At 43.7% G+C, this 27,551-nt stretch overlaps 1 protein-coding gene across 5 annotated transcripts in view; it reads left to right on the top strand.

The window, feature by feature from the left end:
• Positions 1-27,551, top strand: part of SPTBN1 (spectrin beta, non-erythrocytic 1) — a 187,056-nt gene that overhangs the window by 92,475 nt on the left and 67,030 nt on the right. For all 5 annotated transcript variants that reach the window (XR_011504031.1, XM_044772441.2, XM_044772443.2 and 2 more), the window contains one exon: positions 26,632-26,783. Coding sequence is in view for 4 of the 5 variants with exons in the window: in XM_044772441.2 (XP_044628376.1) it covers positions 26,632-26,783 (152 nt within the window). In the remaining variant the exon portion in view is untranslated. The remainder of the gene's footprint in view (positions 1-26,631; positions 26,784-27,551) is intronic.

The raw sequence follows: 27,551 nt of genomic DNA, 5'->3' as shown, positions 1-27,551 counted from the left end.
TTAAGTTGAATGTCTCAACCCTCACCCCCACCCCTGAAACCTGTTCTGGGTGTGGTTTCCTTCAGCATGTTAGAAGAGTGTTTAGTTTGCCTGAAAATGCAGCCAACTGGAACACCCCCTTTTATGTTCCCCTTTAGAAAGCACACAGGGTTGACAGCAGTCACTTGAGTCTGGTGACTTTTGATGTAGGCTGAAGGTCATGATGGTGGTGCCTCTCCCAAGTTCATAAAAAGCATCTGGAGCAGTTACTGCTGAAACCAGAGCATCCAGCACTTTGTCAGAGAGGACTACTGTAGCCAAACTCATATTAACCGCCCTCCACAGATTGTTGAATGCCTCTACTGTGTTTGCTTTTGAAAGGCCTTTCTTAGCCTTTCTCTCTCTCCCAACCTTGTTTTCAAGAGGCACAGGACCTTTAAGTAGCAAATCCAGTAATCACAGTAGCATAGAGACCCAGGCCAGCCTATATTTGGTTTCACAAAGGCTTTGTGAAAGATCTGGCCTTAAAGTCCCTTTTGAGTGCTGAAATGATGCAAGTGGAAAGTTAATTTGGGGATCACTGAGGCACGCTTTATTCTTGAAGAATGTGAGCAAAACATAAAAAGTCTGGAGGCTCTGTTCTTCTCTGGTGGCAAGGAAATTACGTGGACAATTGTGGTGGAATTTTGGAGTGAGAGCTGTCTGTTGAAGCACAGACTAGGTGCAGGAGTGTGTGTGTGCGTGCGTGTGTGCGCTTTGCCTTAAATCCTTATACAAATCATAGACATTATTTTGGTGACACTGACATGCAAATGGTGGTTATCTCTTGGAATGTGGCCTTGACATTTTGAATTAGGTGTTTTTTTTCTTTTTTTTAAGAGAAACATTGAAGGTCTGTTTTGAAGTGCATGCAGTTTTTGAAAGGCTGCCTAATCTGTTTGAACTGTTAAATGGCAGTGAGTTTCTATAGATTGCTAGCTTGAATGTATAGTAGTTGAAAGGTGAATACAAGTCTAGTGCAAAGTATGTTTCTGGTACTTGAAAACGGTGCCCTGATTTCTATTGAGGGAGACATTTATTCCTACAGAGGTTTAAACGACTTGCTATAAAAAGTTCAGTCTAACAGTGGTAGAGGGAGATTATGCATTATCTGCAAACAACTGCCAAGCAGATGAAATCCCAGCTGCACAGAGTCTGTGGTGGAGAGTGGGTGGGGGTGGCCAGGGAGCCACGTGATCAGAGCCTGGCGGTGGTGGTGTGGTGGGGAGGCTGTCCAGGGCTCTCGGAGGCTGCGATCAGTGTTAGGATGTTTGATCTCTCATTTCAGAAGCACGAGGTGGTAGAAAGCACATCAGCCGTGGATTCAGATAAGCCACCATTCAAATCTCGGCTCCACCAGGCACCTCACTGAGCCCCATTTTCATCTGTTAAAAACTGGGAAGAATAAAAAGACCTTGGGGTAGTTGTGAAGCTTAAGTCAGTATATTGTATTAATAGGGTGACCAGCTCATCCTGGTTTGCCAGAGACTTTCCTAGTTTTGGCACTGGCTATTCTATGTCTGGGGAATCTCCCCAAGTCCCAGACAAGCTGGGCAGTGGGTCACCTTAATTATATGTGAAAGTATCTATTACTGTGTATGGAGGACAATGTCTGTGTGTGTGTTTGTTCATCCCTGTATCCTTCCTAGTGTTTGGTACATAAATAAATGTTTCATAAATAAAGGAATGAATGAATGAATGAGTAAGGTAATGAAGGCAGTAGTACATTTTTCTAAAGTGAGTTAGCAGATCTTCCTTCCAGTTGCCTCGTCTCTCTTGCTGATGGCCTCAGCAGCCACATAATAATGTGTTGAATGAAAGAATGAATCACACGGTAATGATTTGGTCTCTAGGATGTGGCTAAACTATAACTTGAGGAAGGGCTTTTCTGGGTCTACTTTTTTGATAAAGTGAAATTTTAATAGGACCTTAGGGACCTCCCTCATGTGGTCTCTGCAGGGTGCTGGGGAATTTATTTACCTTTAGTGGGGAGGAGTGGAGAGGGGAGCCCACAGTACTAAAGTACTTGGCAAGAGAGAAACAGTTTCCTAGAAATAATTAAACATCAGGTTGTCTCTTCTTCTTTTGTTGTTTTTTCCCTTTTTCCTTTGAGTGGGATGGGGCAAGAGTAGTTGGACCAGGAGAAAGTTTAAGGGTTATGCTAATGTAATCTCGTCACATAGCAAAAAGGGTCAAAGTGGACCCCGTGAAACTGAAGTCCATTCTTCTAGGTGTGGTAGCCATCCAGAGTTTTCTATTGTGTGCCTGTAAAATGAATGCAGCTTTTAACTTTCGAATATGTCTGCTCACAGTGATACAGCATGAGTAATGCTCTTCTAGAGGCTGGGCAGTTAATAATACTCTGAGCAAATAGAGGCAGGGCCTCAGAAATTTAGATACTAGGGTAATATGCAAGATTTGCCTTTTAAACTAAAGAAAGATCCACAAGAAAACTAGTTTTGGCCCAAGAACTACTTCTTAGTCCTCAATGCCTCCCAGTCTCCTCCCACCACCACCTTTAAAAAAATCCTTGGTTTTCTTCTGCAAGTATGATTTCACTTTTGAGATGGTAGGTTATTTTTTCACTTGAAACAGAAGGAAGCAATTTTTTAAAGTCGTACTCATTCAGTAGTGGGCTTGACTGTAGCCAAGCTTGACTAGGAGTTCTTGGCCACAGAACCACATACTGCAGTCTTCATCAGGGCAGTAAATTCAGATGACTTTTTGGGAAGGGAGAGGGCTGGAGTTGAGGGAGGGGCACTGGGACAGTGACCTGCTGGGCTCAGGCCCTGGAGCTGTTCCTTTGTGAGTTTCTGCCACCAGTGTGCTGGGAGGGTGGACCCAGATACCATCTCAGCCATTGTTGTCATCCAGTGATTCTGAAATGACCTTCTTACCTCATTTTCCTGTGAGGTCATAGTTGTCTGCAGACACACATTATGTCATGGATTCTTGCTCCCTCTTTGTTTGATAAGGAGCAGCTCTTCTCAATGCTTTTTGGAGGAGGAAAGTGGGGCGCACAGGTCGCTCAATGATTCTGCAGTTGATTTGGGATCTTCTTTGTTCCCCTTCCCCCAGCGGGAATTCACAGCATAACTCATTTGTTAAGGTTCCCTGCGTTAAAAACCAACCAACAAAACTCCTCTTGGAGTAGGAGACCTGATCATTAGAGTAATTATTGGCCTTACTCAACCCCTGTTTAATATTCTACCGTTGGAGGGCCTCCGTCTGCAGCTCTGTGCTAAGCACTGGGGTACGGTTTCTATCCCTGCCCTCAGGAAGCTCACAAACAAGTCAAGAGACAGGAAAACAGATACAGTTTGTGTAATAGGATTTGAATGAGTGGATATAAAAAAGAGGGGTGTGCTTTACCACCTGCCAAATAGAGAACGCCTGCCCTCCCCACTCTGTCGAGATTGTTGTGAGAGTCAGTTACAGTAATGTGTGTGAACTCCCTATGAAAAATAGAAACTCAGAATCAAATCTAAGAAGTTTTTGTTTGGGGAAACAAATGCTGAAGCTCTTTTTGTTCTCAGGTCCACTCAACTGGTCTGGTGTCCACTGATGAAACAGAGACCTTTTCAATAATAATAGCCAACATTGAATACTTATGTACTCGACTCTGCTATTTATTATATGCATTACCTCATTGCACGCTCACAAGAATACAAGAGATTGGCGCAGACATTATCTCTATTTACAGATGAGGAAACCAAGCCTTGGAAAAATGAAGTAACTTGCTCAGTGTCATGCTGCTAGTAAGTGGTAGGCCTGGCAGCCACACCTGGCTGTGTGTTCACAGAGCCCTTCTCCACACTGCCTCTCCAGAGATAGTTATCTTCCTGGGAGGATCTAGGTGTGGCTGGGTGCGGAGGGAGCAGTTGGACCATGTCTAGCAGCAGCCAACACAGTTTCTTGAGTCTGCTTTGAAGCAGCTTCCTCAGCCCTACCTCCTCAGAGTGCATCCTCCGCTCTGGGTGTGGGATTTATGATGTGGTTTCCTTCTTCCTGCTTCTAGAGGTCAACTGTTCTCCCCCAGGGTCAGAAAGCCCATCGGTTGCTGATAATCTGCTGGCTAGAGTCACTCCTCTGTGCCCCCCCTGTGTTCAGGATGGGTCATGCTTGTGTCGCTATGCAGTAAGCCAGGGTGCTGTGAAGGCCAGATCAGTGCAGTCTGGTTTGGAATCGGAGGTCACACCCTTTCCACCACATTGCTCGTGAGTCTGCTGATGCCTGTGATGTAAAAGTTCAACCACAAGCCAAAAAGCTCTTACACTGAATGTGACTTTAAAAAAAAAAAAGGGGGTTTTGCAGGCTTTCCAGTGTGAGCCGGGTATGAACCAGGTGCCTTCATGTACATGTTATTTGTCCTTTTAGTAGCCCTGTGAGGTAGGTGGTGTCACATCTGTTCTGTGGATTGAGGAACCTGAAGATCAGAAAGGTGAGATGAGATGGCAAGGTCACTTAGCTAGCAGGTGACAGAATGGGTGACTTTGCAAAATTCTGCAGCGAGAGGGGGCCATTTTCAACATTTCTTTGAATTTAAAGTATGCTTTTTCTGTATAGGTAGAGGCAAATAGCTAGGCATAGTGTACCTGTCCGTCAGCATGTGGGTAGATTGTATTAATTTCATGTAAAACGTGTATTTCATCACTCTTATTAGGGATTCAGCCAGATTCCTGGGTGTTTAAAAGTATGACACTTAGCTAGCAACAAACTGAATACACAGCTTGAAAATGGAAGGCTCACCAATCAGCTTTCTCAGATAGTTTCAGAAAAAGCCGTTATTCTTGATGAGTAAGTCCTTCCATTAAACACAATGCAGTCTGCTAATTTGCTTATCATTGATACTGCAAGGGGCATAAAACTGCAGGAATGGATAACACATCTGTGTATCTGGAAGGACAGAGCTGACATCCACCCACATGTGGATACAGTATTGGATAAATGCAGTTAGGATATTCAGGGGCGACGTTGAGCCATGTAATAGCCTAAATTCGGGTGATGTTGAGTCTTGGCGTATCAGGATTCTTTTGAACACAGTTATAGACATAGCTATAGATAGGAGCAGTGCTAGATCTGTGAGGGCTCTGGATTTTGAGTTGTTAGGGATGAAGTATCTATAGCCAGACATCTCTTTTGGTGCAATGTTGTGGTGATTCACTGGCGGCCGGACTGCGTGATGGCTCAGCTTCAAGGTATCAAGGACTCATTTGAGTTTGTCCACAAACCTCTGAACCAAAAGGAGAGGGAAGATATGTTTATACACATTTGGGAAGTTGAGTCCCAACATGCCTCTGCTTAGGCAGTCTTGAAAACCTTGTCTGTCTTCCTTTCTCCTGGGTGAGACAGGAATTAACCTGTAGGTCAAAAGAAACATATTTGGGTGGGTGCTTAGGGCAGCTTCCAGAACGCGGTTCAGTTTAGGTTATGGTGGCAGAGTTAGAGGGAAAGGTGGCTCACAGTGATGGTCTTTTGCTTTATTCCTGTCGTTCCCCATATCTGCCTCTCCTTTCTGCTGCTGCTCAGTTAATGACTTAAGGCTAGAACATTGATAGGAGTTGTGCATAGGCCCAGGAAGATAACTGTTGGTTCTACTTGTTGCTTCAGTTTCTTTACTCTACTTTGATGATAGAAGTATTGTTACCTAGACCTTGTCCCCAAGACTGAACTGACAAAACTTGGAAGCCAGTTGCTTATAATGTGCTCTGGTTGACGTGCCATTGCAGACTGGCTGTTGGAATAAAGTAGCATATGCCTCCTAATTAGCTAAGAGTAAGTGCTATGGATCAAGGCAGGATAAGTTTTTAGAACATATTTATACTTGTAAGATCCCTGAAAGAGCCATCAAATCTGTCCACCCATTCCATCAACAATTCAACAAGCAAGAGAGTTTCATGGTGAGCAAGTTACAATGCTAAGCACGCTAGAAACGCCCGTGTGTAAGAGACAACCGCTGCCTCACATTACATTCTAAGACATGCAAATAACATCCCTTGGTTGTGAGATGCAGGAGAGGCTTTTTGGAGGAGTTGATGTTTGAGCTGCAACTTTAAGTATGACAAGGATTAGGTAATGAGATGGTGGGTCCTTGGGGGCGGGGATGGGATATGACCAGATGGAGCCATAAAACCGTAAGGCATATTGGAGGAATGGCTAGACGTCTGCTTAGGATATGATGTTTATTTTTTCCTGCCATTTCAGTTGTTAATGCTTATTATTATTAGATTTTTAGTTGGGACTTTTGCCTCCTTTTTGTTAGCCAATATCCAGCTAATCTTGGCACAGGTACAGGGAATCAGGTGCTTAGCAGCTGATATTGGTGAAATGACCTTGCACAAGTGACTTGCATCTTATTTCTCTCACCCTTTAGAAAGGAGGTTGTTAAATCATCATCTGATAAAGATTTGAAGGCCCCTGCAAATAAATGCATGGAGGATACTAGTGGGATTACCAGTAACCAACTGGTAACTTTCATTTCACTGACTATTCCTCCAAGGCTCTGCTGGGTAGAGGCCCACTGCTAAAAAAAAAAAAAAATGTAAGCATGTCTGCCTTCTGTGTTCTCTGTGCTCACAGAGTCAATCCTTTCGGGAAACTAACAGGCTGCCCAGGAGGGGGAAAACAAAAGAAAAGATATCCTCATGCAGAAAGAAGGAAAGGAGTTCCCTACCTAAACTTTAGCCCGGTAGTGATGGTGCTAATAGTAATACAGCTGAAACTTCTTGATACTTAACCCTGTGCGAGTGCTGTTCTGAGTACTTTGCCTGTATTGATTCATCTGCTCCTCACAGCATCCCTGAGAGATAAGAATTATCTCTATTTTGAAGATGAGGAAACTGAGGTACAAAGGACGCTTTGCCCAAGGACATTTAGCTAGTAAGTGGTAGAGCCAGGATTCCAACCCAGGCGTTCTGCTTCTGGACTCTCGGTCCTTAACCATTCTTTGTGCTGCCTCTCCAGAGCATTTCCTTTGTGATGCTTGAGGCCTGTGCTTTTGTAGATCTCAGATTAGCGTTTTGTTAGGAGAGCAACTGTCAGGAAGTGGAAATTCCTATTCCAACTGTAAAAGATTTGCTAAGACTTTCACTTTGAATTGGAGGTGATGTTGAAAATTCAAGCCCTACCTAATTCTTGGAAGATTTTCTTCTTTTTTCTTTGATAGAGGTTTGCTTTGGTGATTCTGGGAGCATAAGAGGGACTCAGCTGACAGTGCAGATGCCTTGATCCTTTTTTTCAGTGGTACAAAGTATTTGTCACCATATTGCAAACTTACCATTTCTATTCTGGCAGTATTGAGTTTCTAGTTTTTAGACTTTTTGGTTTGGGTAGTGGTGTATTTTTCGGTTTTGTTTTTGTGTGGTATTTTTCCAGTATACAAAATTGTTTGTGCAGGAACTGTGGGAACCTGGAAAGTAGGTACTAGTCTTGAAGTAGAATTTTGGAGTTAAAAGTATGATGTTCACTCCTGAGGCGTAGGCTGCAGAGAAAGTAACCCTGCGGCAGTTTTCAGTGGTGACGGCATTACATAGGAACACAGAGTTGGACCAAAACCCACGTTTTAAGTTCAGATTCTTGAAGTTTGCTGATTTTTCTTGACTTTAAACATTTTCAGCTGCTGGAGCATTTGTTGGTGTAGATAGGCCGAGTTTCCTTTTGTTCTGTGATGTCCATGTGTGGATAAAGTAGATAATCCCTCTTTCTGGCTCAAATGTTGCTGCCAGGTATAAGTGAAGACTTCCAGCTGCTGTTCACATTTTGTTTTCAGGCAACCTTTTGAGTTTCTCCATAGCAGATATAAAAATAGTTTTTAAGAGGGGGCACCACTTGTTCTACTCTAAAACCAAAGGTGTGATTTTGTTTGCCATCCCTTGTGTTGTAAATTTGGCATAAAAGAAGAGAGTAATTTATATATATTGTTGATACCCCACCTAGTTCCAGAAATGATTTAATTTGGCCTTGGTAGGTGTCTCCTCATGATCATTTTTGTGTGTGTATGTGATGATAATTCTGCTGCTTGGAGAGTTTCGAATCGCAAGACTCACCATAGGATTATTGGGTTGATGAACGCTGGGTTTGTTTTCTTCTTTGGCTTCTCTGTCCAGAAGAATGTCTTTTTTTAGGAAGGCCTGACATTGCTACGCTGAAATGTACCATGTCACTTCTATGTGTCTGCTTTTCCCAAGAAATTTTCTTTAGAGGGTGCTGTAGAAGAACCCTTTTGTCTGAGAGTGTATGTTGTAAACTCCGTTTTGATCTCTTTTGAGAATAAAGCTCATTTTATGGATTGGTATAGTTCAAGTGATCTCTTTTACCTTTTCTTTGAGATTCAGTATACTTAAAATGTAGGAGCCAAGACAAACATGTAGTCAGAATGAATTATAACAGTTTCCATTCAACATGTGGTCCCCACAGGTGTAAGACTGTCACCCAAAGAGAGAGAATGCAGTATCAGATTATGAGCTCCCACGTTTTTGAGATTGATTCTGTGGAGATGGTAGCTAGTGTGTGGCCGCTGTATGGGTAAACGATGTAATATCACAAACCAAACTTTTCTGAAAACAACCTCCCCATCTTTCACATTTACGTGTAGGAACCATAGTGACCAGTGAGGATTGCTTCATTGCTTTGTAGTAGAAACCAACATAGTAAGTAGGAAAATCTCTGGCTGTCCTAATAACCAAACTGCGGATAGGCCAGCTTCTCACTCCACTGGAGCACATTGCTGAAGACTGGGCCTGTCAATGGAGTTTAGCGTTGCTGTTCCATCCTGCCTTTCAATTGGGAAGATGTATCTGCTGTGTGAAGTTCTGAAAAGTACTTCTGTGAGTCCCAGTAACTCCTGACTATTGACCTTTGGGTTTAGGTATAAGGTAAGTCTCAGAGAATTGACGAGAACGTAGGAACTGGTTCTAGCCAATGCACTGAGACTAAAATGATTGTATTGTTTGTCAGGTCTTACCAGAAAGTACAGTGTGACAGAGAGATCCTAAAACTGTAAAAGTGAATAGCCTACAGCAGTTAACCGTATTTACTTTGGAAGCAGGTTATAAACCCAAATCTCTGTGCTGGGAAAATGAGTGAGTTTCTTTTCTCCTTTCCCCAGGTGAAAGCTGCTATTGAGAACTGCTCTCTGGTGTTGCTAGGACAAACCTGTATGACCTTCTTTATGTAAATAATTAACAGGGAAATACTTTCATTTATGTTAAAGCCATATATGAAAGGGGTTTCCGTGCTGGTTCTGAAGCCTCTGGCCCTGTGTGGGAGGAAACCAACATTGAAAAAATTTGAGCATCCAAATGGTCAGATGGAACCCTGGAAGGTCCTCTTCAGAGTAAAACCCATGTGAAGGTTACTCTGGGGTGACTTTATCATTACATGAGGAGAGGATTTTTCTTCTTGCTGGTGTGCGGAGTGGTGGAGGTTAAAGGTTAGAACTATGCATGGAACCAAAAAGCACCTGAAACGTGTAGGGAACCAGCAACATTTAGAGGCTTCTGACCCAAAAGTACCAGGCCTGGAGGTAGCCAATATGAGATATACACATAATAAATTCAATGATACTACAAGTGTAGGATAGCGAGCAAAGGACTTGCCCACAGTCATTAAATGCTCCTCCTTTGCAATTAATAATCTTTGTCATATTCTTAGTATTGAGGGGGAAGGGATGCTCTGATTTGGGAATTCTCGATAAAGTCTTCAGTGAGACACAAGATGGTGACCATCCAGCTTGCCCAGGACATGGTCCTCCTTTGGGGCTGAGAGAATTTGGTGTTGCTTTCCAGGAATCATGGCTGGTGCTGAACTGCCCCTGCCTCTGGTCTCCCACTGTTACTCCTCAGCTGATGAGCCAGCCCTCGGAAAGCACAGCATTCATGCTTTAGTTTCTTTGCTTTTTATTTTTAGCGTTTTATTTGCCCTGGGGTCACTTCGAAGCTTTGGCTTTTCAGGGATTTTCCTGGGGGTACAGCCCCACAGTTTAGAAAACCTGTCCAAGGCCTGAGCTCATAACAAGAGTAAAACCCTTTTCCCCTTGTCATCACTGCTTCCTCCTCAACTGACTAATTAGCCAGCTGCTGCAGGTCTCATTACACTTCATTAATCCTGAGCATTGATCTGTAGGAACTGCCTCAAGATAAAAAGAGGAAACTCAGCTAAACATTTTTGTTGCTGCTGCTAATTATCCCAAACTATACTTTTTATTTTTTTTGGAGGAAGATTAGCCCTGAGCTAACACCTACTGCCAATCTTCCTTTTTTTGCTGAGGAAGGCTGGCCCTGAGCTGACATCCGTGCCTGTCTTCCTCTACTTTATGTATGGGACGCCTACCACAGCTTGGCTTGCCAAGAGGTGCCATGTCTGCATCTGGGATCCTAACTGGCAAACCCCGGGCCGCTGAAGGGGAACATGCGAACTTAACTGCTGCACCACCGGGCCAGACCCCAAACTGTGCTTTCTATTAATTAATTGCTCTACTTACTTCCAAATCTGAACGAGGAGCTTTCCTCATGCCAGACGCCAGGTGTTCCACTCCTCCCTGCTGCAGATGTGCCCTCTGTGGTTTGGTGTGTGGGGTACCTGTAATTATCAGGGCCAAGAATAGGGTGGCCCTGGAAACCCAGTAAAGGAAAAACACACCTGGAGGTCTGCTTGGCTATAACCTCCACTTGTTCAAAGCCTTCAATTGATACTGATGCTTTTTTCAAACAGGTGCAATTTTAAATTATCTCATCTGTTTGTTAAAGTATAGGATGGCAAAATAATTAACAAAGCTAGGGGTTTTTTTGTTTTTTGTTTTTTTTTTGAGGAAGATTAGCCCTGAGCTAACATCCATGTCCATCTTCCTCTATTTTATGTGGGACGCCTGCCACAGCATGGCTTGACAAAGCAGTGCATGGGTCCGTACCCAGGATCTGAACCGACGAACCCCGGGCCACCAAAGCGGAACGTGCGAACTTAACCTGCGAACTTAACCTCTGCGCCCCTGGGCCGGCCCCCAAAGCTGGTTTTCTTGATTCACTAGTTCCAGAGTCTAAAAAAGAATTTTAATGGAGTTTGGAATGGGAAAGAGTAATGGATGTTTCTATGCTGTGGCTAAAGGTGACGTTTGAAAAGGAAAGCGTCGATCTTGGGTTTGGGTTGCTGGTAACTGAGAGGAAGGACTCTGACGGTGCAGGGTGAGTTACACTCCTCCCAGGTGGGAGGCAGCAGGGAGGAGCACCTCCCTGGATGGGACTTGAGGAGAGGTCCTGAATTGAAAGAACACTTGAAAATATGGAGGATTCTTTCTGATGAGGGCTTCTGCTATTATTGAATTATAAGTAAAACTCCCGGTGTAGGAATTATCAGGAATTAAGGTTTCAGGATACCTTAAGAGATTTGGTTCCATGCTGAAACTTACTCAGCATTCAGACTTGAACCCCCATTTCATCTCACTTGCAGCCTGAGGTCTCTGCTAGTGTAGAATTCTGTTTAGAAGAGTGGGGACTGCGGAGGCAGACCTTGGTTCAAAGTCCTGGGACTGTGCTTGCTTTGTGACTGTGGGGAAGCTACTGAACCTTTCTGAGCCTTACTTTGTTCTTATGCAAAATATATTTGATGATAAGAGTACCTACTTCACATGGTGGTTGTGAGAATGAGTTTTAGTGAAGTGCCTAGAAGAGTGCCTGGGCCTTACAGTAATTGCTCCGTAAACTCTTGAGTGTGGAGGTGGGTATGAGAGATGATTGAATTCCCACATCATCCAGGATCGTATCCATGGAGCTTCCCACTGCTGTAGCTGAAGCACTGGTAGATCAACCCCATTGGGCTCTGATTTTTTTTTTTTTTTAAGATTTTATTTTTCCTTTTTCTCCCCAAAACCCTCCAGTACATAGTTGTATATTTTTAGTTGTAGGTCCTTCCAGTTATGGCATGTGGGACACCACCTCAGCGTGGCTTGATGAGAGGTGCCATGTCCGCGCCCAGGATCCGAACCAGTGAAACCATGGGCTGCTGCAGGGGAGCGCTGGAACTTAACCACTGGGCCACGGGGCCGGCCCCTGGGCTCTGATCTTGTCCCTGTGACTGATTGGTGATGTCACTGGGACTCAAACCTTAACTATGAAGCTTTGACCCCTTGACTCACCTCTGGTGAGTTGGTCCCACAGTGTCTTTTGCCACCTGTTACATGGAGTATGTTAACCGTCAATGAGGCTGGTGTGTCGTTAAACTGTAAACAACTCCAGCATCTATCTGTATTTCCCATTGCTTAGTACAGCAATTTACAAACACTTTGTAAACATGGAATTTGTTTTTCCTGTAGAGGAAATCTGAGGTGGAACCCCAGTAAATAAAGGGTCTAAAATGGGAGCTTTGCTGACCAGAGCACAGGTGAGAAGGTACTTGGAGCCCGACCTCTGGGAACCTGGTTTGAAAACTACTCCTCTAGCATCCCGTAGACCTCAGTGTTTCTTCAGTGAATGTCACTTCTTTTGGTGTTGATATCCTCAGTCCCTGCCCATTAAAAGGAAGTATTAATATTTGTTTGCCTTATTTTGTTTATAAATTTTATGTAATATGAAATACTGATTTAGTGTTCTCCAGAAGAAGGTCATGCAAGTTCAGGCTGGCGTTTTACTTTAGAATACTCATTGAAGACAGCCTTTCACATGAGACCTTTTGTGGTGCCCAGAAGTTTTTCCTGCAGTTAGTGCCCTTTCTATTCCTACCCATCAATCTCAGACCCACCCGTTGGTGAGCCTCAGTTCTCTTATCAAATAAAAATGAATTGTGTGTTTTCCCCTCAAATGGAAATGCCCGTTACATATTTCAAAAATGGTATATGCTCATTAAAAGAAAAAAAAGCCCACAAACAGTACAGAAATACAGAAGTGGAACTGCCTCCTGTCTCTGGTTTTACTTCTTGAGATAATTACAGTTAATAGTTTGGAAAGTGTCCTTTGATACCTTTTTATGTAGTTACTTACACTTAAATATATGTATAGTCATAGGATCATACTAAGTATACGCAGTGTTCTGTGAATGACTTCATTTGTGGCCACCTTCCTAAGCCTATATACTGCAGATTTCCCTTACTCTTTTTAATGCATACATGCTATGCATCTTCTGTATAGATGCATCATATTTTAATTAATCAACCTGTTAGTGTATATTTAGTTGTTTCTGGTCTTTTCCTGTTCTGTTGTTGTTGCTGTCTGTTTTTGGTGAGGAAGATGGGCCCTGAGCTAACATCTGTTGCCAATCCCTGCCCCCACCCCCACCCCTACTACTTAGTTGTATATCCTAGGTATAAGTCATTCTAGTTCTTCTATATGGAATGCCTCCACAGCATGGCTTGATGAGCAGTGTGTAGGTCCGTGCCCAGGATCTGAACTGGCGAACCCCAGGCCACCGAAGCAGAGTGTTTGAACCCAACCACTTAGACACTGGGCCAGCCCCCTGTTAGTCTCTGATTTTTACAATTATTTTAAAAATTGGCGGTCTTCATCCCATACAACTGTTTGTGCTTGTGCAGGTATTTCTAGAAAGTAAATGTCCACGGGTGTGATTAGTAAATGGAGGTAACACATATTTAAAATTTTGATATTATCCACTTAACCCTCCCACCAACCACGAGTGTGCACATTTCTCCATATCTTCAGTAAGTGTGAAAGGATTTGTTTTTCAAGTCCAAGAAATAGAGTTTGGTTTATTTTCACCTAGTCCTGAAAGTGGACCTTCTGCCATATGCCACCCCAGCAGAACTTCTGTGGGCCTCCAGCCCCTCCCACCCAGTTCCAAGATTATCATCTTTGTAGAAGCTGTGGAGGAGAAACACCCGAGGTCTTCACTAAGCAATGAAACATCCCTGAAGAACACATCAGCTATAGCAGTAGGCTTCCCAGGCCATATCTACGTAACTAGCAGTAATACTCCTCCTGTGACAGGGTTGGTTGGTTTACTTTCCCCAACAAACTGGCAAAACTAAAACAGCCAGGTCCGCACACCTGTTGTAAGCAGCTGACTGTGGAGTGTGAGACAGGGCTGACTTTGTGGAGTGCAAGGTAAAGCCTTGCTTGTAGGACTGGGAGGGAAATAGGGTGGAGTGGGGGGCCTGCAAGTGGGTGTGAACTCTGGGACAGTTATAAAGATTTGCATTCTGTTTTGTGGGAAGAGATTTGCGTTTAAGTTAAGCAACACTGCCACAAGTTTAACTTTCCAAAACAAATACAACAGAAAAACTGATCTCCCTACTTATAACCCCCCTTTTGTTGCTTTCTTTTTTCACTTGAAACAAGTTAAATTAAGGTAGATGACCAGTTGTAAGTTAAGAAGGTTCAGAATGATCCAGGTCACACCTTGTGCATTGTCTTCTATAAAACTGTGCTTAAAGTTTTGATTAGTGTTCCTATTAATGAAAAATAGATTTTGATTAAGAAAAAAGCAAACTGGTGTAAACATTAACTGTCCTACCCACCTTTGATTAGTGTGAGGGATCCTTTGGGGCAACCCACATGTCAGTTAGGTCATCTCAGGGGTTGAATCTGGGGTCATTTCCTCCTCCAATTTTCCTGTCCTCCTTTATTGAAACAAGGCAGTGTACACTGTGTGCTTACAGGATCTACCCACCAAAACTCTGTACTATTTGGCTTTGAAAGAAATCTTGTGTAACCATTTATCGTATGGGTGAGGTTGAGGAAAGCCACAAAGGAAGTGAGCAGAATTGTTTTTCAGTGACAGCTTTCTCTTTTTCACTTTAAGGTATCTTAAAAATAGCTATAAATGGTAGTGGGATATAGCTGTCTGTTATCTAGTGTTGTGAATTCTCGAGGAATTGAAAATGGCTTGTTAACTTTTTGAGAGAACTCTTAATGCTGTTAGGTGCCCTTCCTAGTGTCTTCATACTAGTTACTCAGTAAATGGTTGCTCATTGGTTGATACATTAATCCAAGATGGAAAAAATGACAGGAGGCCTTTATGGCTGAATGTCAGGTACTGGTGTGTTTAACATTTACAGTTCTACATGAAATACTTTTTCATGCAGTGAAATAGTTGGCTGAGTTAAATACATACTCAAGGATTAGGTCAGAGCTTATTCAGTAAATTACTTCGTGAATGAAGAATACTCAGTGAGAAGTGAAATTTTGGTTTAATGTACTGGGATGTCACTTAGAAAATAGTGCTAAGCTCTAGAGTTCTTTAGTTCAGTCCAGGGAACAGCCCATCTTTATAACATTATGCATTTTGTTTTTGAATCTTGTCACAACCAGTAGTTATTTCTGAAATCCACAAGTAGTTTGACGCCTTTCCCCTCCCCTGCAAACACACATGCAGGCTTGGGCTTACTGACATATACAGCTGTAATTTTGGACTTTTGCGTTGACATTGAGACAGTCTTATTTATCATTCTGTCATTTCAACCCTGATAGTTTCTACACTGGCTCCTGGTCACTGGCCAAAAGGGATTTAGGTGACTAATTTGTAATGTTCTTTAGGACAGAAGCCAGTTTTTAAATTCTTCTGTTTGCATTCATTTTTTAAAAAATATAATTTCTCTTATTAAGTGGAACCTTATCCTAATTCTGTAGTTCCACGTGATAACTCAGCATCACTGTGGCTTTCTTTGTTACAAAATAGTAATCCTTTGCAGATTAAATTTACACATATAATCTTATTTGGAGGACTTCTGTGATGTCTTAGATTGTCTTTGATGGACACTACCACAATCAATTCATTCAGGTAATGATTGTTAAACTCTCTACTATCCATGAAAAGCAGACAGCTTCTGGTGATCTTTAGCTCTTTTTGACTGCCTCCTCTTCCTTGTCTGTTTGTCTCTGGTTTAAAAAAAGAGTTCCCCAATCTTAGCTTTTTGGAACTCAAATGAATTACAGTTAACTTGGACATCCTCGTTGTGCTGGAGAGCTGTCAGAAACTGTCCCGAGTGGCTGGAATTGATGCAGTTGTCTTGATGGCAGCGTCAGCTCTGAAAACATTGAGGTAGAGTGATATTGTCTTCTTGTATCTTGAGTATCTGACAGTAATATGACACTAGTGTGTGAAAGAGAGTTCTGTTTTCCTCTCTGCGCTGTTGATCCTAGGAATTTTAGAAAACTGGAAAAGTTAGAACATCATAAGCCAGGCCTAGGGTGCACACTATTTGATTTTTAATATACTGGCTTAGACCAGCTACATGGTGCACAGAGCAGTATGGCTACCTTTTTTGTGCATTGCATGAAAAATATAGTAAATTTAAATTCTCCCTCTCCTTATCCACTTAATCTCAAGGCTGCTATAATAAAATCTGCCTTTAGCCCTTGAAAATGAAGTGTAAGATTTTATCTTTACCAGTGAATTTGTGTGCCACAAGATCTACTGGCTTAAAATATAATATTTACTGCTTCCTTAGTTGGTAAGAAAAAGTAATTTCATACAGACAACTCCCCCACCCCCAGCATATTGCAGTTAAATTACTGGCATGAAATCTTATCTCTAGTGTACCTATTATGGTTGTTGCCCTTTGAAAACTCTCTCCTAGTTGGTCTGATTAATGTTAGCTTTCTGCCATATAAGTTTAATAATTAAGGATGTAGTGTCTGTTTAGTTCCATCTTTTGAGGATATTACAAGTTACCCTCAGTCCACCTTGGACTTAATATTTTTTAGTTGCCTTCCAAGGAGGATTAGGAGAGAGGAGCTGATGGCGAGTGAAGAGCCCCTTGAGAGTCGAGAACCGGAAGCTTGCATGGAGATGGGTTGGAAAGTTGGGAAATCTGGCCTCAAGCTGCCAGGCTCCTGCTCATCCTTTGAACATGAAGGAGCAGCCTTGAGTTTCAGCCTGTGGTGCACGGGCTTTCCCTCCTGACAGCTGGGGTAGCACACTGTTAACTCTGTCGTGTCAAGGCACCCAGAGGAATACCCCTCAGCTGGGGAGGGGAGAGGGCCCTGAGTTCATCCCCTGACTGAACTGACACCTGGGTAGAGACCTAGTAATATAACTTTAAGGAAACAATAAATGTGGCTACTACAGATCAATCTGGCTGCATGTTTAATAGTGACATTTAAAATGGTCCCCACTGTGGTGGCTTGTTCATAGCAAGCACTCAGTGCATATTTGCTAAGATGATTTTGATTTGAAAACACAAGCTAACAAGTGGGGTGTGGGACCAATGACATTATAAAGATGTTTTAAACTAGGAATTGACAAACCTTTTTTTGTAGTGGGCCAGATAGTAACTATCTTAGGCTTTGCTGGCCACATAGGGTCTCTTTTTATCCTCCTCTGGTGCCTCCTCTGGCGCTGACTCCCAACCCTCTAAAATGAAAAACCATTCTAGCTCCCACGCTGTACAGAAACAGGCTACGGGCTGAAGTTTGCTGATGTCTATTTTAAATTGATCTTTTCACTTATGGAGGAACTGCCCTGTGATGGATGGCTGTGATGTTTTTCCTGTTGTTTTGGGGAGGTAATATCTTATTTTCCTCAGGCAGCGTGGGATGGTGGTGTGAATGGGAGGTTTGGCATTCTTCAGGGCTCAGATAGGTGAGTATTCTAATCCTGGATGTGCCTTTGCTAGCCATATGCCCTCAGGCAAATCACCAAACCCTCTCTGTGCCTCATCTGTTTAGAACTAACAGCTTGTGGTAAACAAGGTAAAGTTAGTGAAGATCCTAGCAGGGCATCCACCAGTGCATGGAAGCAGAGTAGAGCTTACTTTATCCTCCATCCTGCTGATTCTCCCTGGCTGCAGTTTCAGGCTCTTTCCTGCTGGACTGTCCCATGGAGATGGAGAGTAGCAGATGAGCAAGCTCATGATATGGCTTCCTGTGTATATGAGGGCAGTTTTGAAGTGTGACACCCATTTTCAGGCAAGTTTAGTGAACCATTTCTGAAGATTTCTTCATGAGGTCTTTTTTTGTATTTTTTTATAAGGCACTTACTTTTTCCTCCTGGTTTTGGTGTTTTGCACTATTTAATTCACCCTAGTTCTCACCTTAGTCTCTTCTTAGAAGACTTAGCGGTGTTACTCTGCCCATGTGCTTTCAGAGTTCACCCCCATCATAACCTCAGCCTCCTCCACAGTCTTGGCTTTTTGTGGATTGTGACTTTAAGGGCCTTACCTTGAAGTGATAACCATGACAGGCAGGCAGGACCCCTGGAAATTGGCCTGGTTTCTCACTTCGTTTTTGTAGGTCTCCTCTGAGAGGGTCCCTCTGCAGCGCCCTGGTTTCTGTGTTGGCAAAATTGGGCCTGGGCTACTCAGAAGAAGGACCCTCTGTAAGCTGCAAGCAGGGCCTGCTCCACTGACATAAATCGTAGGTGCAAGGTTACATAGAGTTCATAGTTGTTTTATAGTCTGCATATCAGACTGTTAAGTATTAGAGAATTGCATATTTGCTACACATGCCTTTAGAACAGATGTGTACATGTGTTTTGTCGGTAAAGTGGGTTAAACTGTTAGGAAAAATATTTTAACTCAAGTTCTATTTATATACACATCAGCAAACATAAATTAAAGGCCCCCAGACTAATCCGTCACAGGGAGGCCTTCAGTCAAAAGATTAGTTTCCTTCCTTTTGCTGCCTCAAGATAACAGTTTGATTCTCCTTTATCAATACAGCCGGTTGCCTGTTTCCGGTTTCCTGCTCTCTGTATTTTGTAAGTTGCTCGTGGGAAATGATTTATTTATTTTTTTCAAGCTAAAAACGTATGGAGACTCCACCCTACTGTATTCTTTTGTTTTGAATTAGGATTCCTTTTTTTTTTTTTAACAACTCAAGAATTTAATGGATAAATTGTTAAAATTAGTGTAAATTAAGTCTTGTGACTGTTGGCCTGTTTGGGTCCTGTTAAAGGAATGTTATAAGTATACCTGTATATATTTTGCAGCTTCGTTTTATTGGACAAGTATGTGGTGGCAGCTGCCCCAAAATAAAGGAAAATAAAAGCAAAATTTTGTCAAACTTTTTAGGTTAGCTTTGGACCCCTTTTAATCTGAAAGACAGGACCACAAAATTGCATATTTATCATTTATCAGATCTTGAGGAATAGTCGCAAGAAGCAGTTCAGTTGTGAAAGATTTTTAGTGACATACGATGATAACATTTAACTACTTAGGGACTGTCTAGAATTTTTTTCCTCCGTTTTGGTGGGACCTCCAGCAGCAGCAGGATTTATCGAGAGCCTATTTGTTGGGCGCTGGAGGTTTGCTGATTCATTCAACAAATGTTTATTGTGCACTCACTCTGCCAGCCATATTGTAAGACTCTAAACTTGTAGAATTGGGTCCTTGCCTTGGAGGCGGCTAGTTGGGCTAGTTGAGGAGATAGCATGCGGGATACATAATGAAAAGATAAGAGCACCTCCTATCAAGTGAAGGCCTCTTGGAAGAGCTAATCTTGGCCTGGGTCTTAAAAGAAAGGTAAGAGAAGAAAAAGTACTTTCCAGGTTAGGAGAATGGTGTAAGCAATGGTGGGAAAAGAAATGTGCAAGGTGAGAGTTCAGAACATGGCGAAGAAGAGCTATTGGGTGGGAACACAAAGATGGTGTGTCAGAGAAGATCCCAGAGGAAGCAGGTGCCCTTGGAGGGGCTGCTCGGCACCCTTGAATGCCAGGCTCAGAGATTTGGACCGTCTTATGGATGACTGGGAGCCACTGAAGGTTTTGGTACAGTGTGTAACTTTGAAAAACCACTGTTTGGGGAAGATGACTGTGGCAGTGATGTTTAAGGTGGGTGAGAGTGGGGAAAGCACAAGGCAGGAGATTTCAGTAATTGTTGGAGAGTGGAACCTGAAACCGTCCCAACTGTAGTGAGCTTTTTCTTCCAAACACCCAAAAATACATTGTTGAAATCGTTCTTTATAATATCTTGTTATTTTTCAACTTTCTATTTAGTTTCTCCAACTAGACTTCTAGTTCATTGAAGGCAAGAGACCTTGTCTTAGACAAAGAGTTCTGCATACATTATGCACTTTTTAAATATTGGAGCTTATTAACACTCAACTTCAGATTAGTCCTTATTCAACTAGTTATACAGTATTGTTGATTTAAATAGCCAGTCCTGGGGAAGTGTTCATGTGATGATGCTTCCTCATTTCCTTTTGATTTCTTCTGAGTTCCCATCCTTGCACCTCCTTTCCTGCTGTGAACCCAAGTCTACACGTAACTTAGCTATGTGTCTATACAAAGAAAAATGGCACATGATTGCCAGCTCTGACTTACGGTAGGCCATTATCTTAGCAGAACTGAAGAAGATCCTAATAGAAAATATTCTTGGGTTACACCAGGAGGTTCAGACTATTTGAAAAGTAGAAGAAAGATTTGCTCTCTTCAGCCAGGTATAAATTCAATCTTGGGCAATTAATGATTGGGGTCATTTGTGAGTTCCTGTTTCTGTATTTCTTTTATTTTCCATACAGAGATGTTCCATGCCTTCAGGCCTTCCTTCATCCCTGGCTCCCATCCCTTTCCCTAGCCAGAACTGTGGCATATGGTGAATATGGTTTTGTTTAGCACTATGTGCAAGTAGTGTTGCAGAACGATGCCGTACAATCATTTCCATTAAAAAATGCCCTTCTGTTCATCAAAGTATTTCTTATCCTATAGCTTAACTCATTATTAACAGCGTTCATTTTTCCAGTTACAGCAAATTCTCCAGAGTAAATAAGAATCAAGCCTTACATCCTCCCAATATTGATAATAGTCATTCCCTAAAAAGAAAGGAAAGTCTGTTATGTGCTTCTAGAAGGGGATGATGGAGAAGAAATTCACAGCCCTTTGGTTAAAACTAGGCAAGTATGTTTCTCTGTTCTAAATATCTCATACCCTTTCTGTGAGATGTCTTCTAAAAATTTCAAGTTATTTATCAAAAACAAAAGACTGTGAATCTAGATACTTAGAGGAGAAGATGTAGCCATGCATCTTAATTCCTCTTAACCTGACTGAACAGTGGGAGAGACAGAGCAACACGCAAGGATGCTCAGTGCATGCCAACCCTGCTGCTACTGGTTGGTGACATTGAGCAGCCCTTAACCTCACTGAGCCTTGGGCTTTGCTGGAGATCACTCTTGTGTCCCACCTTCCTGACATAGTTGCTGTGTGGATCTAGTGAGCTTCAAGAAAGTATAAATTGCTGTTCAAATGCACGGTGGTGGTATTGCAGGCATACCATCTTATAAAATTCTGTTTTCAGGAAGGAGCACCATAATAGAATTTCATTTATAATTCACTCCTTCCAGGGATCAGAAGCTGAAGTAGGTGTTGCCACTCACCCAAGGTTGGGTTTCCTTATCTGCTTCTTAGTAGTTCTCATTGACCAGGCGGTTGGCTAATTCATCTCTGAGCCCAAGGAGCTAAAGACTTAGCTGGCTGGGTCTTCACACTTGGAACCACTTCTGGTTCCTAGGTTCTCGGGATTGCAGGGACATTTTGGTAGAATTTGTGGTTCTGGGAAACTTATTTTAAGAGCAGCTTTAGGAGTCCTGCCTGACTTCCACCCCTGCATTGACACACAGACTGTCTCATCAAATTCTCTCCCGTGGAGGGATGCTGGTTCTTTTTTCCCTGTCTTCACTTGAGTCCCCACTTTTCCAATCTCTGGACCACTAGTGCTGCAACTGCCTCAAGTCCCAGCTCATATCGGTAGGTACATGATGATATCTAGGCCACCAAAAGGTGTTAGTGTCCTCAGGTACCATCTTGGGTTCCACTCTGCCCACCACGTTGTGAGTCATTACAAAGATGAGTTGGTGAGAAGTATTTAAACCTGAAGGCCTTTACGTGGCGGAGTGAGGAGACTTATTCTCTGTGGGATCAAAGGTGGAGCAAGCCTTGATGGGCCAAAGAGACAGATCTAGTCTTGATGGAGACACCATCCCAACAATTGGGAATTGCCCAGTAATGGAGCAGACCCTTTCACCAAGTAAGGACTTGGGTTAGGATGGTGAGATTATGGGTGATTCTGTATCTTCTATCACTGAAAATTTTTTTTTTAAATGTTGTGCTAGAGGCATTATTGCATAGTGATTGAGAACCTGGGCTTTGGAGGCAGCCTGCCCGGAGAGTTACGAGAACCTACCTCATGGAGTAGTTATGAGGACTGTAAAGCATGTAGATCAGTACTTGGCACACAGTAAGTCTCAGTGAATGCTGTTATTTTAATAAAAAGAGAAAACAATCCATTTTCTTTCTCTACAACTATTAACAACCTCCTGCCACACACACACACACAGTTTCTCTCCATTCTGGGATTTTTAAATAGCTGGCCTAGGTGCAGTAGAAGGGATTTTTTTGCTTTTGAAAGAAGGTTGGTTCAGATGACTTCTCAAGCCTTGTTCTGCCCTGAGATGATATGATTCTGTGATCTCTGGTAAGTTTCTAAAATGGTTGAATTGAGGAGAGCACAGCTTTGCCTGGGAAAGGGAGAAGGAACTAATTTAATGAGCAGTTACAACAAGCTGGGCACTTTGATGTGCTCTTTACCTCCTTTCATTTAATGCTAGAGCAACCTTTAGGTGAGTCCCTCTAAATAAATATAATGTAGGGAGTCGGGGGGGGGAAAACTCAGCTGAGAGATGCTCACAGGGAGCAGGGCTGTGGAGGTGCTGTTCCGTGGCGGCACCACCTACTGAGTTTTGGGCAAAGCTGGGTGGGAACCTCCCCCAGCATCAAGCTCAGCCCTGTCAACTTGGGAGGAACTGCAGGCATGATTTGGCTTGACTAATAGCAATATAGGCCCTGAAAAGGTAAAAAGTGAACAGAAATGGCTTGGGGGACAGAAGTGGCGGCTGTCACAGGGACCCAGACCGAGCCCTCCCTGTGGTTCTCCAGGCTGCTGCTGTTCCTTCTGCTCCTCTGCCTTACAACAAGGAAGCAGCAAGCCCATGTGGAATGAGTGGGCCTGAGGGCAGGGAATTTCTGCTGCCTTCAGCCAACGTGCAAACCATCAGGATCAAAAAGCCATTGATGAGTGCTCAGAGAATTAATGAATGAATAGCACCCTAACTTGGGTGTCACTCTTTGTGGGTGGAGTCTGAGACACTATGAATGCCAGCTTCAGTTGGTGTGAGTGCAGAATGTCTAAACCAAGGTTTCTCAATCTGGGCATTACTGACATTTGGGGCTAGATAATTCTTTATTATGGGGGCCATCCTATGCCCTGTAGGATGTTTAGTAGGATCCTGGCCTCTATCCACTAGATGCCAGTAACACCTACACCCCAGGTGTGACAATCAGCAGTGTCTCCAGGGGTTGGCCCAGTGGCATAGTGGTTAAGTTTGTGCACTCTGCTTCGGTGGCCCAGGGTTTGTGGGTTCAGATCCTGGGCGTGGACCTACGCACCTCTCGTCAAGCTGTGCTATAGTGGCATCCCACATACAAGGTAGAGGAGGGTTGGCACAGATGTTAGCTCAGGGACCATCTTCCTCAAGCAGAAAGAAGAATATTGGCAACAGATGTTAGCTCAGGGCCAGTCTTCCTCACCACCACCACCAACAACAAAATACTGTCTCCAGACATTGCCAAATGTACCCTGGGAAGCAAAATCGCACCTAGTTGAGAGCCACTGGCCTAAATAACCAAAACAATATGGCGTTTGTAAAGGCTCCCTTTTCACATCACCGGATTTGCCTCATACTTGTAAAACTAGAAGTGGGCTCTCTTTCCTCTGCTGCTTCCACCATCTCCTCACACAGCTCAGGCACAGTGACAGCAGCTTGAGCTGGGAAACACGCCTCTGGACTGTCTTCCATTGTCTGTGCCAGGGGCCTCCTGCTCTTCCTCAGGCAGGAGTCTGGCCTAATCAGCCTGGGCCTTGCCAGATTGGGAGTGCAGGGCTGATGTCATTGTGCCTTCCTAGGAAGGGTGGAACAAAGGACGGAGTCCCCAAGGACGCACAGCCTCATCCTCAGCTTGGCCGCTGGGTAAATTTTTTTCCCTCCCTTTCCCCTCCTTCCCGCCTCAGAAGTGTTTGTTGTTCTCCAAGCACTCCATTGTACGAGGACAGGCTATGCTGGCGGGCTTTGTGTCTCTCTCCTGAGCCCATTTCCTGCCCCTCGTGTGTTATAAGGGTGTTGGTTCTGGTCCAGTCCCTGGGTAGACTCTCCCATGCCTTTTCTAGTGTGGTGTGAGCCTGAGGAACATAGACCCTACTTGAATTTTCTAGCACACTTAAGCTGCCTGAAGCCTGCTCTTGGGCTGTGTGAGGAGAGAAGAGGAGGGGGAGCAGGAGAGAGGGCAAGCAAGCAAGCTCTCCTTTCTTTCCTTTTATTTTTTTGACTTCCTTCCCTTGTTCCTGGAGTTCCTGAGGACCACAGCAGCCCTGGAGAGCCATCCTCACAGATCCTCAGCCTGTTTTATTTCCATCAGTTCTCTCTGCTCTACCCATGACCTCTCTGTTTGCCTCTTCATGGGGAGGAGAGTTGGGGTCGAGCTATAACTCTTCAGGACAGGGTGCCGTGGGAGTGCGTTTACTGTCTTTTGAAGCAAACCCTTGGAATCTCCTCGTAAAGGAATTCAGAACCTGAAAGAAGCCAGGGGTATTTCTGTAATGTGGAATCCACCCAAAGGAGTGACAGTTGGCTGAGGAACACATTTTGTGCTTGTTTATTTAGAAATACTTTAATCCAAGCAGGTTTTCATTTTGATCTTGTTCTCCTGATAGGCTGGGTGTAATAGTGACTTTGAGCCCTAAACCCTTTCTGACAGCCTAGGACATCCATCAAAGGCTTTATTAAAGACATTTCCAGTTCTAATGTAGCACATAAAAGATATTATAATTTAAAATAATTAGTTGACCCTCAATACATCTGAACCAGGAGTTACTTGCCATCTGTGAACTGTACCTAGGAGAAGCTTAATGTGTCGGCGTATTCTGCTCTGGACCTGCTCTTTCGAACAGCCAATCTTAGGCCGAAAAATAGAAGCTCCCTGTGTCGCTGTTGTGAAGTTACCATCCATCAGGATGATTGTGTGATTAATAATACATGGGATCTTTTCTGTGTGACCCATCATGGTGTTACTGGTGCAGCTCCTTTTTCAGTCTGCAGTGTGCCCCTCACTGTCTTTTTCTTGTTCTCCCAATCCTGCCCTTTCTGATCCTTTGTTTTGGGTTGGCTTTTTTGTCCCTGGGGAAAGGCCTTTTTTTTTTTTTTCCTGCTGGCTGCACTGTTCCTGTAGGGACAGGCTGGACTGGGAGGAGCTGCCACTGTAGCAGGTGGCCAGCTGCTTTGGCGGGTGTCCCAGTGGGTGCCCCGGCTGCCTCACCTGGTAAAGGCGGCTCATCTCATGTTGTCTCTGCCTCACTCTCTCCCTTTGGTGGGGTGGATGGAGCCTCAGCAAAGTCTTCCAGACAGACCTTCTCAGGAAGTTCTGGCCAGCCTGGGAGCCCAGTACCCAGGCACTGGGTGTATGGCCCAACGTTGTCACCCAGTGGTGTTGAAATACATAAAAAGTTGTTGGAGTCTGCTCTCTTTTTTGTGGATTCATACATAAACGTCTTGGTGGGTTTGGGCTTGCCCTGGAAGGAATAGGTCTCGGGTCCCTTTGGCACAGATTCATGCTGATGGAACTAGAAGTAGGGTGAGCAACTGACAGAAGGATAGCTCTGTGGAGAACAGTCAGGGAGTACAGGTGGGTGGTCCAGGGCACATTCCATGAATCCCTGTTGAAGGTCTTCAGCAGCCTGCCTTTAGAATATTCTGTAGAGGCAAGAAGATTGGAAGCTTATTTGTATGGGATGTGAAGGGCTAGTTCTGGGCAGATGTGTATAGAGTTTTATGCTTTGAGTTGGGCAGAACTTGATCACTGAAGTTTGAAAAACTGAATACTGACTTGAATGTGCAACTACCACCTTTAGGTTATAAAAACTAACAGTTGCCTTTTCAACAAATGGTTGAAGTTTGGGGACAGTAGTTACCCACTCATCTTATAGAAGGGACAGTGAATCCAGTATCCTAGCACATTTTTGGTGACACCTTGAGCCCAGGCCTTGCTCTCCTAATGCCCGGCCAGATCTCTTTGCACTCTACCATGCATGTTGCCTGCCATTTTCTCTGTTGTTCATAGGGTGTATGACTGAAGAGGTGTAAGGGTCATTGCAGATCAAGGTCACAAGTGAATTTATCTTACCATGCATTGCCTGACCCTTTGTACATGAGGGGAGCAATTTCTTGGTGTCTCTTGGGCTTTTCTACCTCACGCTTTTCTACCTCATGCTTTCTACCTCAAGCATATCCTGTGTGTTTCCCTCACAATTGCCCTTTGGAGGAACAACAGCTGTAACATACATACTAGAAACTTCACCAGTCAAATATTATACTATTGGGCAGGACTGCAGAGGAGCCTGCTGTGGTCTATTGCATCCTGCTGCCTCCTCAGCAGAGGTGGGATAAAATGAAATGAATGACATCAAAGGGTATTCTGCTGGTGGTCTCCTTAGGGGCTCAAATGTTCAAGGATTGTATGATTCCTCTATTCCCAAAGAGTTGACTATGCTTGAAGGCAGCTCAATAGAGGTTTCAGCAGAGTTTAATTTTGCTCTTCTTTCTTTGGCTGGGGTCTCATGACCCTGCTGTCACACACCCGCCACGGCCCTTTCTCTGGTTGGTGGTAAAGCAAGCTCTCCTCTGCCTGCAGATGAACGCGAAGCCGTGCAGAAGAAGACCTTCACCAAGTGGGTCAATTCCCACCTCGCCCGAGTGTCCTGCCGCATCACAGACCTGTACACTGACCTTCGAGATGGACGGATGCTCATCAAACTGCTGGAGGTCCTCTCCGGAGAGAGGCTGGTAAGTGGGAATGTTATTGTCTTGCACTGTAGGTGGGAAAATATTTTAGAAAAATCAAGTGTGGACTTGTCTCCTGTTGAATTCTGCAATTGATGGTTGATATTTTCAAGAAGGAGAATCTTGATAAGTGAGATGAGCACGTTGGGGAAAGCTCCAGTGTAACATTCTGAGTCTGAGTGATGTTCTTGAAGTCTAATGAAGTGGCCTCGTTCTGGTAATTTGCGAGGTTACTACTGTCTTTGGTCAGAATGATCTTGGCCCCTGTCCCCCATTAAACAGGGCACGGTGCTGGAAATTGAAGGGCCAGGCCTGGGTGCTGATTCCAAGATGAATGTGTATACCACGAGATCATGGAATAATTTTAACTTTGTGTCTCACTGATTCTCTGGAAAATCTGAGCTGCCGTTTGAAGGTGGCAAGAATTGAATTCAATGGTCTCTGACGTTTTTGCTTTCCTGCACACTTATTTTGGGGATGGAGGGAGAAACTGGTGTTTATTGTCTCCTTGGAAACTTGGAGCTTCTGATGAATTTGCCGTGCCTTTTTGGGCCGGGGAGTTGTCAGCCTACAGTGAAAATCGTATCCGCATTGTGTTTCCCAGAGCTACCGCGGCTGCCTCTGATGTGAGTTTTGTTTATGAACCTGAAAACAAGGAAGCTTAAAACAGTCACTGTAACTGACCCAACAGGTTTTGTCTCGTCTTGGTTTGAAAATGGACGCTGCGTTCTACCAGAGCACATGTAGTTCCATAGGTGGTGGTGGGGCTGA

This window comes from Equus asinus, chromosome 6, assembly GCF_041296235.1.
Source record: "Equus asinus isolate D_3611 breed Donkey chromosome 6, EquAss-T2T_v2, whole genome shotgun sequence".
Lineage (NCBI taxonomy): Eukaryota > Metazoa > Chordata > Mammalia > Perissodactyla > Equidae > Equus > Equus asinus.
This window is presented reverse-complemented; position numbering and strand designations above follow the sequence as displayed.